This window comes from Anabas testudineus, chromosome 4 (assembly GCF_900324465.2).
Source record: "Anabas testudineus chromosome 4, fAnaTes1.2, whole genome shotgun sequence".
NCBI lineage: Eukaryota > Metazoa > Chordata > Actinopteri > Anabantiformes > Anabantidae > Anabas > Anabas testudineus.
Genome location: NC_046613.1, coordinates 2,292,652 through 2,308,186, shown reverse-complemented (window position 1 = coordinate 2,308,186; position 15,535 = coordinate 2,292,652). Strand labels below are relative to the sequence as shown.

Below are 15,535 nucleotides of genomic sequence, written 5' to 3'. Positions count from 1 at the left end.
AGAATAATAAAACTTGTCTGAGTTTAGGCACAACACACGTAGATGACCCTCAAACTAATAGAGAATGGACTAATGTGTTAACTGTTGAACTGGGACAGACTAGAGGTCTGGTGTAACCCAAACACAGAATTCCCCAAAAAGTATGTGGGGAATTAGTTTTAGTATGAGAAACACTAAAATAGATCATTTATTATCTGTTATCAGGAGGTGGGCACATCTTTTTTTTTTTTGTATTCTCCAAGCAATCTGCTGTTAGCCAGGACAACAGTAACAGTAACCCTAATTGTAACTGCAATCTAACCACAAAGCTGTATCATCTAACTTAGTAAAGATGCTGATAGAGTAGTAGATTTACTGTTCTACCTGTGTAATTCAGAGTTGCTCTCCATCACTGTCTATTGTTCAGTACTGAAATGATGAGAAAAAAATATGAATTCAAATAATTTGAAAATGTGAAAATATATGTGATAGAAATGTCTTCATCTTCACGATGTACTCTGCCTCTCACCTGAAGCAAGCTGGATTAGACCCCAACCCCATCCAACCCTAGAGTGGGTACACAGAACAGTTGGATATACTCGTAGTGTTCAGGGTCAGATATCTTATATATATCTTGTATATTCACACAACAGCTGGATAGTGTAGTGGTAAGATTGCTGCCCTTGGCCTTGTACCTTACTTGTAAGTTGCTTTGCATAAAAGTGTCTGCCAAATGACTAAATGTAAATCTAAATATCACAAATCAGTTGTACTAATACAACTGCTGCGACTTTTACAAACAGTTATCATGCAAACATCAACTTTAGTTGCAACAAAGACAAACTGCTTGCAGTTAGCAAGACACATTGGCTTCATCGCTTTATTAGACAGGATTAGACAGAATACATTTTAGGCAGACAACAAGGAACTGACATGACAAGAAAAGTAAGAAAAGAAAAAACAAGTAAAGGAATCAAAAGAGAAGAAGGCAGGAAGAAAAAAAATATATCACAAAGCTCATACTGAGTTGAACATTTGTAATGTTAATGTGCATTTTCTCAAATGTGGTTAGTAGACTATAGTTACTTAAAAATGCAGCTGTATGAGTTTTCAGACCTTACAGAGTCAATTCTAGCAGTTAGGTAAGTAGAAAGAGAAAAAAACAACCAACAAATAATCAAAGTAATTTCAGCATTGTTAATCACAGTCTGCTGATTAGTTCAGATTAGTAGAATTAGTATTTTTAGTAGTATTTGCTTCGGTTAGTAGTCAGTATATGTGGTGTTAGTGGTTTTAGTATATAGGTTATATCATACATGTAGGCAGAGAAGGAGAAAGAGAAGTGACTCAAGCAAAACAGTGCAGCAAAGGATATGAGGGAGGGTCATTAGTTAGTTTGGAGCAGGGTTGGGCAATCCTGGTCCTCAAGGCCCATTGTCCTACTTGTTTACCAACCATCCCTGCTTTTACAGTTTTAGATTGGCTGAGTACACCGGATCCACACAATCAGCAGTAGGTAGGGAAGGGATAGCGGCTCTTGAGGGTCAGGGTTGGCCACCCTGGCTTAGAGTGTGTCAAGAAAAGCATGCACATGCATACATAAACAACGTCTTTGAAACATGAGGTTCTGGTGCAACTAAACTGCAACAGCATATATGTTTGTATTCTGTGCCAGAGGGGTCGGCTGGAGTGGATGGTACCATACAAAGCTGAATTCGAGAGTGGACACCCAAACTAAACCCAACTTGACCAATCAATATCCATAGGTTAATAGGTTTGAATAGGGTTCAGAAGACTGACGCTTGAACCCAAGGTTCGCTATGTTAGAGGCCCATATTAGAAAAACATCACAAAAAAACGTAATTCCGTTTGGCTTGGGCTGGGTTCAGCCACCACACTTGCAGTCAGACCCACAGAAAACGTGGCCCAATCCATACATACATATTTGCATCGTATCCTTAATTGACTACATAGATCATTAAGTTAATATTAAATGTAATCCAGTAGGAGTTGCAGTTTAGTTTAGCAAATTGTTTTTCTGAGACAGGGTTCATAAGAATATAATGTGGCTGCTGGTTTCATTGAACTACTTTGGTGTTACACAGAAATATCATAACTCATTTCTCCTGGTAGACACAAGAGACAAGCAGCTTAATGATACATTATCAGAGATATTTTTTTATTATTAAAGCATGACCGTGATTTTTTTTCCAGATTTACCAAGGAATTTGGTAACTGACTTGACTTCATTTGAAAATATCTCACATTCAGAATTTAACAGCTTTGTCTCTGGTGTCCCACAGCAAGATTTAAAGTGACACTATGGCAGACAATGTTGTAGATTTGGAGAAAAAAGAAATGGTCCAGTCCTGGCAGCCTTTGGATTAATAAAAGTTATATGCTCAAATATTAAAAGGTAATGATAACCACAGATAAGTAGCTTGTGAAACAAAGTTAAATAACTCAAATGGAGATCAATTTACCACTTTTTTTGTTTCCAACTATATCACATGGTATTTATGAGCAGATGGCATTTGCTCAGTCCACACTAGCTTAATAAACTTTGATGTTTACCTTTAAGCCAAGAGGCACTGGTTAGTGTGTCGACTTTTGATTGTTTGTACCACCAATTCCCTGCCAAATTGTACTCCCTACTACTAATTGTTTCACATAAATTTTGTCTACAAATGGTGCTGACTTAGATCGTTGGCACCATTTTCCATTCTGTTCAAGTGCTGCCATTATGCCCTCAGAAACAAATGGCTGAACAAAATCAATAACAATGGTACAGTACATGCAGTGATTGACTTTAGAAATCTGTAAGATATTATATTGGACTTTGGCTGTAGCCATGTATATTGACATGCATATTATTTTGTTCAAAATGGTGAGTTAGTGGCAAGTGGATATAGTTGTGTCTAGAGAGGCCTGGCACAGTGGAGCATGCCCAGATGGTCTTGTGTTGTCCCGGATGAGCCAGATTTATCCAATCTCTGACGCATCAGCAGAGCTGTTGCAAACCTTGCCACGACAACCCTGCTCTTGCCATATCACCATTAGCATAGCATGGATGCCAATAGCATTGTAACCCACTCGTTGAATAAATCATTATGAGCCAAATGAGCAACACGCTCAGAGCAAGAGCAGGTTGAGCCTCACAAAAGCCAGGAGAGTACTGTACTACAATGTGACACCAAGACAGCACTAACAAAAAGCAAATAGGTTTTCAAATGGTGAACCCAGTCTTGCAGGTTTAAGCAACAAGATACAATAAGCAGCACTGAGTGTTGCCAACACATCTGTAATGATGGCCCTATTAGATGATATTTTGACCAAGGACCCTGAACAAGGACCTCAGTATTGACATAAAATTGTATTTTCACACAGGCTGAAACATCATACAGATCATTACAGCACAAATATTTCCACTGTAGAACTGGCTGATGATGACTTTCATTTTGGATTGGAATTTAATAAAAGCTCAATCCGACCATTTACGTCAGAAAAATAAATCAAATAATTCTGTCTAATATGAACCATACCGACTTGAGCAGACGGCATTCTAATCAAAGGACAAATTTGGACAGATTTCACACCAAATCTGATAGAAAGTTATGGTCTCTGATCATGTTATCTGTCTCTGTTTGGTCAGAAATTTGATTGTACTGCTCTATGTTCTAATGACTCTGCTCACTTGTGGTTACTTCATTATGTAAAGGACACAGAGTCTTTGAGCTTGTAGTATATTATCTTGCAATCAATCCCTCTGACTGTCTGCCCATACCTAGAGGCAATATAGAAAATAGATATTTGGTACAAATCTCAAATATCTGGAATCATTTCTTTCAGCAGTAGTGGTATTTTGGCACATTGCAGAAGGGGGAAGTAAGAAATGTATCAACAACTATTACAGCATGTCTCAGTGCAGCCTATCAACTGATCAAAGCTCCCTCTGCCCTAAAATAACGGGGGGGATGTTTGAGACTCACTTGGCTAATTTACTGGTGAGAGCATCCAAGCAGCATGGCAAAGGTCTGCCAATAGCACATAAACACACACACACACACACTGTGGAGTCTGCAATGTACAATGGCCTTGGTGCAAAAATACTGACACTTGGTTACACAAAATGGATTAATGAAGACGTCAACATCTATGAAAGATCTCTGCAAAATAAATTTTAACATATATACAGTACATACATACTGTTGGTCATATTAATGTGGATCATTAGTTAATAATAATTAGTTAGGTAAGTAACATTTCACTGTGCAAAAACTGGATTGTGATATTTATAGCCATGCAGTGTTGTTGAGGGTTTTGAAGGATGTACAACTTTCAAAATAATCTTTATCCATCACATTAAGCAAAAACCAGTTTTAACAATGTTGCAATATTAAAACAAAGTGCTCAGACCAACTCCTGCATTTTAAGGAGAAGTTATGATTAGCCACTAATAAATACTCGAGTAAAGCACTTTGTTTAAGGGTCAAATACATCCCATGACTCTCTGAGCAAGCTGCATCAGGGCAACTAGCAAGGAGGAGGCAAGGCGAGAGAAGAGATGACACAGAGGCACATAAGGAGTAATGAACCCAAATCATCTGGGTATTTGTTTTGGGAAGAATTAAATTAATAAGCATGAAAATAATAGTCCTCAACCCTCTGCTAAGAGGACAAAAACTAACAGGAAAGAGAAAGGCCAATTATTGTAGAATAAGGAAAGAAAAAAAAAGATATATAAGAAAGAGAGTAATATTTGGGAAGGGTAAACATTAGCGATGATGTCTGTGTGAGAGGATCCTCAAGCAAACACAATAACTCCTAATTTGGATACAATTAAATCCATAGTTGGATCTGATACACGTGTTTACTGCATTCTGAAAAATGACAAGTATACATGCTAGAAATCTTCTCTACATTTGGACTATTGCAGATGGTTGTATAATAAATGGCTCCAGTTGTTCTCTTGTAGGACAAATAAATTCCCAAGAACTGTACATAGGCAGATTGTATATGAATTACTGTGTAATCACTACACAAATCCAAATACATATGATCAATAAATGATGCCTACATCTGCAACTTGTTTACTACCTCTGTCTACTTTCTGGTCCTTTTCCTTGCACGATGTTATCTCATGCCAGGACTTTTTTCTTCGATTGTGATCACGCTGCTGAAAGCAAGGCAGAGGTGGAGAAGCAGTGCTGTGCAGAAAAATGGATATTTTACTGGCCAGGTATATCTTAAAACAATCAGAGACTTGATGAATTGGCCGAATGGCTGATGTATGGCTGGAATGGAAGGGGTATTTGGAGAAGGTTTGAGTCAGGGAAATGCACCTCATCAATCAGCATGATTAAAGGTTTTGGCTGGGCTGAAACAAACTCAACACTGTGAGGGCCTGGCCATAAAGGCATAGTCTGCTGTTTGGAATTACAAGAAAAAACAACCCTCCTTGGGAGGTATTGGATTAATGTACTGTACCAGTAGCTTCAGTCAACTTTTGTGGCTTTGTGGTTTGTGCTATCACCATTATAGATCATCTTAGATCAGCAGACCTATGCATATTTAGATTTAGGTTTAACTGATTATACTGCACATAGCCACGAACTCACTAATTCTAACAATTAGATCATATTAATTGAGTATTAGGAATATATAGTTTAAAACAACCATTTGAAAATATATGATCTTTTAGTATCAGTGAGAATCACCAATTTCCAACATGTCCTCCAACTTAAACAACCACATTGTTGGTCCTTACCCCACTCAAATGGCAGCGACCATCACTTATTGGCATGGCTATGATAACACACTTTAACATAACACTGGATTATAAATCTGCAAACATATCAATGTGGTTGGGTTTAGGGCACAAAGACATGTTGTTTAGGTTTAGGTACAAAATAAACACTCTTAGGATGAGTCCAATGTTGTAGTTTAGCTTAAAGTACTGGTTTCAACTGCAACAATATACAGTTGTGTATGTAACCCAAAAAGTAGTGTATGATCCAGAGTTCAAGAGTAAGGTAAAACAAAACCAACCAAGCAGCAGTCCCGCAATATAAACCAGCAGGGATATGGGAAAGAAAAAAAATATTTGCCACAATGGCACTTTGGCAGCACTATACCATGTCTTCCATTAACACTCCGTCTGCACAAGGGAGGAACTCTTAATTCATTAAACCCATACACCTCTGTGGACAGACACTGACAGTACCATAGTATATACGTGCCCCATGGCCAAATCCATTGTTGCCAAGGATGTAAAACTATAAATATAGCTTTGCGTCTGCAGCTCTGCGTATTCAAAGCCACTAATGGATTTCTGCAAAGCAATCACCCTTGCAGATACATAAACACAAACACACACACACACACACACACACACTAAGCCAAGGAGAAAAATATCTGGTGCAAGAGCATCGAGTTCTTTCAGTAGATCAGCATCTCCAAATGAATAGACGCTAACATTTCTGGCTGCTTTAAATAAGCCCTACTCTGACTTTGAAGGTCGATGACAAAGTAAGTACAGAGACAACATCAGGGAATAAAGGCAACATGTATCTGTTTCACTGTACTCAATACTAGACTAAATAGCTTGTTAAGATGGGTATGGCAGTTGAGTTACTTACTTCACTTATGAACTTACTAAGAAACTGGATGACTGACTGGGAGGCCCAGCGGTTATGAGTCCTACACCTTCTGTAGCTGAGTACACACTCCCCTCTCTGTCACTCACACATACACACACGCACACACCATCACATGTTTGGTGAGGTAAAGCCGTATGCTTTTGTCCATTGCCACGGGGGTAAACACAAACACAGAGTCTAATCTGAGAGCAAACAGCGGCGCCTCATGTTAACCAGCAGGGATACAGTTTCCCTCAACACTGTGAGGCCTGCAGCAGTTAAGAGCTCACACATCAGACAGACACAAAGAGCAAGATGAGGAGACACTGAGAGTGCAAGCGAAGGACACAACTCATACAGGCGACTGAGAATTCAGTGTGGAAGAATATAAGGTTATAAAATACGATTGGGTGATTGTGTTTTTTTTTCTTTGTGTTTGTATTTTACTTTATTTAAACAAATATTTTACTCCTGTTACCAAACTGAGAGCCCACAACTCAAAATGATTCAATTTACAACAATAAAACAAACAAAAAAACATTCTCACATGTTAAGGCATGAAATAAATGTGTGAGAGTTAAGATAGATTCCACAGCTAACAATATATTAACATTTGATTTAGCTACAGAATATATCAGGTGTGTAAATTGAGCATTAATGTAATCAAAGGTTGGTACTTCCTTCTGCCTCGAAACACAAATGTCGAGGATTTGAATCTCACCAATGAACACATGCAGGGTTTTGGACTGTGGAACTGTGAAATGTCTGTAGCTGTAAATGTATAGTCACACTGTTTGCACAGAATGTACTAAATCACCATCTGTATACATTACCCAAAGCATGGATTCGTCCTACACATTGGCAGAGCCCCCAGGACCCACAGAACCTTAAAAAGCAATAAGTAGGTACTGAAAAGAATTGGATGATTGGAAGCTACAGATGATTAAGTATTTTCTTTTATATCCACTTTTGTGGTTTTGGCAGGGCTTGAACGTTGCTATGAGGGATTGGTCATCTAGCCATTGGCTGACTGACAGATACATCTCCATGATGAAAGCCACAATTTTTAGCATTTAATTTAAGGTTCTGTTACTCGACTTCTATAATAGCAAAGTTGATTTCAGGATGTTTCATCCTATTAAATGAAAGAAAACATTATGCATGTCATTGAGCATTTGCAAAGTAAAATAATAAATCTTAAGTTGTGTAAAAGAAATCAGTGCCAGAAAAACTCATGAGAGAACAGAGACACTATCCAGACCACCTGCTGAGAACATTAACACTGCAATTCACATTCTGTTTGCGCTAGGAAAATGTCAAAAAACTACCTTTATGTTCATTCTTTATAGGGACATGCACACAGATATATGCACACACGACCCCAGAAAGATGGTGTTTTACCTGAGTGAATGGATAGTGCTGTATAGTAGTTTAATAGGAAGAAAAACCAGCGCAAGCGAAACTAAATGGAAATGGAATCAGCTCCTGCTATCTAAACAAATGACAGCATAATCTCATTTTGGACGGAGGCAGAGAATCGTTTCCTTCATGTGTCACAGTATATACCTGCCCTCTGGGGAAAATAGTGACATCCACACACAGAAGAAGAGGAATTCGGAATTAGACTGATGAGAAGTGATAGATAGATAAGATAGAAAAGGAAGTAAACAGAGCTAGGAATACAACAAAAGAAGGGGACAGAGGATGAGAGAAGACATTGCCAAGACAGATTAAAGACTACCAAAAATAAGAAAGCAGACAGGGAGGGTAGATACTTCAAAACAGGAGAAACAGGTCAAAGCCCACAGTATTCAGCTCTTCAGTGGATACATGGTTTTCAACATATATACATGTGTTAGTACAAGAACAGCTTATACAACAACAAATCAGCAAATCACAACGGCAACATTAGAATGTCAAAGAGTGCAATTAAACGTGTTTGGAATTAAGCTTTACATATGGCAAATTTTCTTTATAATGGCTACTAGTAACATGACTACAATACTTCCAACAATCTGTATTATCACATGCTGCAATGGAAATGCTATTTTTTTATACACTGTTCTACAGTTATTTTGCCTTGAAGCAACCAAATATTATATAGACATAAAGCAGACATAAACCTTCTGCATAGTGATGATAGGAGCAATGAAAGAGCAACAGCAGGTAAGCAAGACCAAGTAAGCCATGAAAGCAAATGCTTATACCAGACAGAGCTCAGACTCCAATCAAATAATCTAGTTCTGGAAGGGGAAGGAAGAAGGGTAGGTAGGTAGGAAGGAAGGAAGGAGGGGAAAATACTTTCCCAGTCTTAGCATACATGTTAAACTTAAACTCTATGGACTATCACCAGCAGCAGTACATGGAAGGACCAAAAACGAGGGACGGAAGAAAGTGAGAAAGATCAACATAAAGAACCCAAGTTAAGTTTATCTCTGGAATGCAACCAGTAAAGGCACCAAAAGAGATTCATCAAAAGAATTACTGAAGCAGGAAATAAAGAAACTAATGTTAGCCTTCTCACTAAGTTAAGCGAAAGATATTTGCACTTATGCTAAGTCAGCTGTTTGGAATATCATGACCAGCAGAACATGCCATCATGAAATCAGACCCTCATCAGACTCAGCTGAATCCCGGAATTCAACCAACAGCAACAACAACAAAGTAGATTCCTGGTAGTTCTTCGATTTAGGCTTCATGCTTAGTTTAGTAATTAAAACAATCCAGAAAAAGGACAATATCATTTATGATGAACTAAAAGAATCCCCCAGAAAAAGAGACAGAACAAAGACAGAACAGACACAGCAGCAGTTCTTTTATATCACACTTATAAGCAGCTCCTTACCTAGGACGCCCAGTCGGTAGTTGACAGTTATGACAATCACATTCCCATAGCTGGCCAGGATGCTGCCGTCAAACATATTCCCAGTTCCTTCCATGTAGGAGCCCCCATGGATGAAAACCATCACCGGCTTAGGGCTTCCACTCTCCCTAATGTCTGAAGGAGGGGGGAAGAAGAGGAGGAAGTGGAAAGGCAGAGGGACTGATTAGATGACAGATTGAAGGTGGCAGCCAGAGATGCAATTTCAGTGCTTTAGGGGGCTTTGGCCACATATTTAATATTATTTTTTTTGAATTCTAAGTCATCTTGGCACACTGGCTTTTTAACATGGGGAACCTTGTTAGTTTGAGACGTCAAACCATTCATTTCTCTACAAGAAGGCTGTGACATGTTTGTGGTGATTGGAAAAAGTGTTGTTTTTTATTTATTTATTAACCCATTTTAAATCCAATATGTTAATGAAAGGAAATTTAATGTGGCAAGTTTTAATTTTCCTCCAGGCAATGGACTGTCAGCATGCAAAAGTGGCAATCTAACCTGTCACGCCATTCTGAGGGAAAACGTGTGTGATTTATCCAGTTGAAAATCTAATAGTAAAAATAAGAAATCAGCATATTGTGTTTTTATGAAAAGGCAGCGCTTTATTGAAACTTACATTTAAATTCAGGTTCGTGTCATGGTAATTTAGCTGCAGGGACAAGTTTGCCTTGATTTTCTGAATATGAATGAATGTGAGCACATATTGGCACCAGGGGAAATTAAACAAGAGCTAAAAAATGAACGAGGCACTTGTCCGTTTTGCGGATTTTAAAAAAGTTTTATGCGAGAGACAAAATGTTGATTCAGCCTTTAATTTACAGTGCAACCATGTGTAAGAACAGCAGCTAAGTAGATATGGGGTACATGATAAGTTGCCATACTGGAATTCTTTATATTGCACAAAAGAAGCATGTGTTTCATTTAACAAAGGTATTTTTTCTGTCTTTATTTGTAGTTGCAACTGGTAAATACAAGGCCAGGGTCAGGAGAATGGTTAGCCCACAGTTAACAGCAGTATTAGGTGTATTAATATGTGTTGTATCAGGCTGATGAGAGTAGAAGAAAGCGGGGCTGCATTGTAAAGCCCTAGCCCTTGACGCTGTTCTAAAATGGGCCTGGTTTTGAGCTAAAAGGATGAGAAGATCTAACAACATTCTGAAACCCACGTTCAAAACGAGGTTTCACTTTCATCTTTCTGCATCCCAGTGACGAAGCTTTTCATCTTGCTTCCTAACTACCTCCATCAGTACACGGAGCGCAGCACACGTCGTTTAGCCCATTGATATTTTAAGCGCTGAGGGACTCTGGTCCAGAGAGAGATCAGTGAATCTACAGGGAATAAAAAATTAAACAAGTAAGAAAATGGGAATGTGTTACCAAGATGAGAGAATAAAACAACCTTCTACTGTGAAGGGGAGACGAGTGGCACGAGGATGGTGTTTGTGTCGAGGAGTGTGTGTTTTAGGTACTCCAAATCCAGGAGGCAGAAAAACTGTAGTAAAGTTCTGATCTAACACCAGGTTATGCTTCTTAAATTGCTAAAAAGCATCCCTCAAATTACTGTAATGGAAAGAGTGCACATCTGTATGATTTATGTGACTTGTTTAGTTAATTGGTTAGTTAACTGGTTAAAATGACATTTTGTAGGTTTACGACGTAGCATGGTGGTGTCATGGTTAGCACTGTCACCTCACAACAAGAAGGAGCTGGGTTTGAATCCACCTTTCTGTGTAGAGTTTGCATGGGTTCTTTCTGGGTACTCTTTCTTTCTTTCCACCTCCAAAGACATGCAGGTTAGAGTTAGGGCTTACGGTTGATCGGTTACTCTAAATTGACCATAGGTGTGAATGTGAGTGTTGATGATGGTCGTCTGTCTCTGTATGTCTTCCCTGCGATGGACTGGTGACCTGTCCAGGGTGTACCCCGCCTCTCGCCCAATGACAGCTGGGAAAGGGCTCAAGCATTCCTGTGATCCTTAAGAGGACAAGTGGTTAAGATGATGGATGGATCATTGGTGGGTTTACCATCCACTTCATCTTTCTTGAGTAGTGGGAGTAAAAAGGAAATATACTATATGTTGGGGCATACTGGACATTACACATCGGAAATTGGATGGAAAAAACACATTTTACAGTGTTTTTATATTGGACAAGTGAATAAATAGTTTTCCTCCCAACTGAGTATGTAAAAATAGAAATAAAAATCACCAATGGAAATGAGGAAAAGCAAAGATCTAGTGGGAAATTAAAATGAGGCATCTATGTACTGTAAAATGCCTTATTTTCTCTTTCTGAGTGTGTTTGTGTGCATTCTGTGTTTGTCCTTTCTCTCAGTGCAGGGCTCTTTACATCACTTCTATCATCCTCTGTCCTTTGTAATGTATGTTTTTTTTTTCCTTTCCTTCCTCTGTCGCAGCAGGCACTGGCCACAATGTAGCAGCACATCATAACTCCCCTTTGGAACGCTTCCAGAATCTCCTGACAAAAAAGGTCAGGAGATTATGGCAGCGTACGTGAGTGTGTTTCTGTGTGTGTACAGTATGTTGCAGTACAGTGGTATCTCACAAAAGGAGAGGAGAGGGAAACGAGCTGATGATAACAAAGAACAATACTGTTAATGTGGATGATTATTGGAACTCGGTTAATGTTGCCGTTTATGTAATGATACTACTGATGTGATAGTGATGATGGCAGCCATGACAGTGGTTGTGATAACTGACAGCCGTGATGCTGTTAACAATGGCAACATCCATGTCAATGATTATACTGTAATCATGACAGTGATGATATTGATTATAATAATAAAGTCAGTCAGGACTTAATTTTGTTGATGATGATGGTGCCAATTATCTCAATGAAATGATGCTAATATTAAAAGAATATTTTTTTCAAGCTTGTCTTAGTATGAAATTGAGATGCATTTACATACATAGGTTTTTTTTTGCTTTAGTTCCTTAAGTGCTCTAAGTTTTCTTTAGAGCCATCATTGTAACAACTATGACACTCATATTGAAGTTGACATTGTTGATAATATAAGGCATTATGCTGTTGAAGATGATGTTGATAATGACGGTGATGGTTGATGATGTTAACCTTAATAATGATAGCTTTAATAAATAGTGATGAGAGGAGGGAGGAAGCAAAAGGGGGTTAGAATATTAATAACCAAGTCATCAAGGCTACTCTTTGTAGAAGCTATGTGATATGTCACTGTTTCATATATGTATTGTATCTAGCTGCTCTTGAATATTGCATGATATATTCATTAATTTCTGCAGCAGCAAGATACATGCAGCATGCCTGTTGTGGTCACCTCCTTACTCAGCGCTGAAGGTCAGCAGTAATGAGTTGAGGTTAGGATACAGTTGTCTTGGCAATGTTCGAGTAGTTCATGGATTTACCTGAATTTACCTGGAGTTTCTTGCTGAAACAAGTCCCAATATATAGTGAACACTCTGTACCTTGAGGCTTTAAGTTTATGCAATCCAGCTTGCTTTCAGTATGGTTTCCTGGAATCCTCCATTGGCTGCCACTGCATGACTCTGAGCCAAAAAAAACCACTAAACCCCCCCCATTCCCCCCTTCATTCCTCTAACTTATCAATTGATCCTCATTCAGCTGAAGGTTCATCTCTTCCCATTATCCTTTCATGTGAGGTATGGCACATTGGGGCTGGTTTCTGGAACTACCAACATTTAAATGATGATTTTGGAATGTCAATCCTTACATGATTTCAGGTGTTTGAAACAGCTGGGGAAATTTAGATCTCCTCTAGGCTTTTCTGTCTTCACAGCAAGCAGCCAGATGAAAGCTTGCTTTGAGAAGAACTAAAATGAGACCCAATCTTGTACTAATTTGACCATTCAATCTACCTAGGGATGAGAATGGGTGAGGGAGAGTTTGTCAGAGGTACCATGCCAGCATGGAGCAGATCATTGCTTCCGTGAGCATGAAGTTATGATCAAAGAGATTCAGGTACTTTAGATTTATCTCAGCAAACCCTTAGAGAAGCCCCCAGGCTGTTACACCAACTTTGGTATCCTCTCCCTCTGCCAGTGTAGAGGACTTATCAAACCAACAGCATACACGAGGAGCACTGATGTTTTCGTTTTTTTTTTATCCAGGCCTCAGCCTTTTGCTGTAGGGAGCAAAACCACTGGGACTTTCAGCAAAAGTAAAAGGAAACAAAATGAGGCCCGGTGGTGAACACCAATTCAAACACTTCTAGACGAAGTGTTCCTGTATCATCAGTGCAACTGTGCTCATGTAACTCATTAGAGTATCCACTGGCATGTGTAAATTGGCATGAGTATGAATGTATAATGTCATGCAGATTTGATGGAATTGTGACGTTTGCAATGTTTAAATGATTTGTGCTAAAATTAGTATAAACTGCTTTGTGTAACTTTAGCATTGCTAGGGAATGGAATTGTCTTTGTCCTTTAGGCCAACATGTGCTTTGTGGACTGGTAATAATGGCCCCAGTATCCCATACTTGAGCAGAGCCCTGCATGAGGAACACAGTGGCACACCTTCCCTGAGTTTATATTTTTGAAAAAATATTTGCGTTTAGTGTGGGTCCATGCCTGGGTTGTCCTTTGCCTCCATATTCCACAGATAGGATCTCTAAGCATAGCTGGTAAGGTGAGGATTTCCAGTTTAGGGACCACATCACTCCTCTTCTTTTGATGTTCTGTGGGCTTCATCTGGCCATTATCTTCAACATGAGGATTTGGATGTTTTGTAACCATGTGTGAATCAGCTGGGCTGGTAGTCAGCGCTTTTAAGCCTAAGGCCAAGGTTCTCTGGCAGAAAACTGTGGATTGCTTCCTTTGGGATAGGATCAGAAATACAAGCTCTGAGAGACATAAGGAATTGGAGTTTAGAGCAGAGAGGCTGGGGTTTTAGACGCCTGGTTTGGATTACTTCCTTTTTATTGCAGATTCAAAGAATATTAAACCTGAAGTAGCCCCAGCACAGTCGAGAGATTAGATATTTAAGTTGATCTGGAAATACCTTGAGATATCACAGGGCGAGTTGATCAGCAAAGGGACGTATATAGTATATATATTATAGTAGTAAAGTAAGTACTGTATAGTAGTAAACACAAAAAAACAGCTGGGGTCAGGATGGTTGGCTGAGTCAAAAGTTTCGACACAAGGGACAAGGTCAACTGTCAACACTGGTTTATTTTGACCATGACTGTGATGTTTTCCTCCACATTACTACTTTATTTTCAGCTGGCTAAACATAAGCAGACATAAACCAGAGGTGACAGAACAGAAGGTTGATTCTGCTTTTGCGTTTTCTCTTTTCTTGCCATTAAAGGTGGGGGCTGGTTGCTTTCAAGATTGCTTGTTGTAATAAAATATGAATTGCTACATTTTCATTTGTAGAAGGGTGAATGGTAGTGGCGACGGACTCTTCACTTTTAGTTCATGCATCTGTTATCATTCAGCCTCAATAGTTGCAGTTGCAACTTTGAATGTCACCAAATGGAGCCTGTGGAGCTGGGCTGAACATTTACTTTATATGTAGTACCGGGGCCCATAAGAGCCTTATAGATACTGTAGTGAATGACATTTCCTCTTCTGAACCACTTCAGCAATTTTTGATAAAAAATAAAAAGCTTCTAACAAATCCCCAGCTCTCTGGAACATTCCTGTTTATGTCTGTATTCCCAGCACAAAAGGATTACAAACACCAGCTTTACTGAGTATAAAGAGATTGTACAATCCAAGATTTGAAGAGTGGCCGCATTGGGGGAGGGGAGGGGATGTTGTCAATGTGTTTGCATCCACGAGGTGACAACAGGTCAAGGGTTAAGAGCATCAAGAACGGCTTGGGATCCAGGGGGAGCAGGGGATCTAAGACCATCAGAGTCGGCCTGAGTGGGGTAAAGGGGTGCGCGACTGCCTGTGTGTGTTCTCAAGCATATTTTCTTCTATATTAAACTGGATTAGTTGTCTGCCCTGCATCCTTTATCAAGATAATACTTGAAGCTTGCTGGGATTTCATTGAATAGATCTGTGTGAGCT

The 15,535-nt window shown here is 39.1% G+C and overlaps 1 protein-coding gene across 6 annotated transcripts in view; it reads right to left on the bottom strand.

Annotated features, from left to right (window-relative positions):
• nlgn1 (neuroligin 1) overlaps positions 1-15,535 on the bottom strand; it is a 230,850-nt gene that overhangs the window by 142,756 nt on the left and 72,559 nt on the right. For 5 of the 6 annotated variants that reach the window (XM_033325954.1, XM_026345810.1, XM_026345808.1 and 2 more), the window contains one exon: positions 9,463-9,615. In XM_033325954.1, the coding sequence (XP_033181845.1) occupies positions 9,463-9,615 (153 nt within the window). Of the gene's footprint in view, positions 1-9,462; positions 9,661-15,535 lie in introns of all 6 variants that reach the window. The other variant, XM_026345812.1, reaches the window with a different exon arrangement.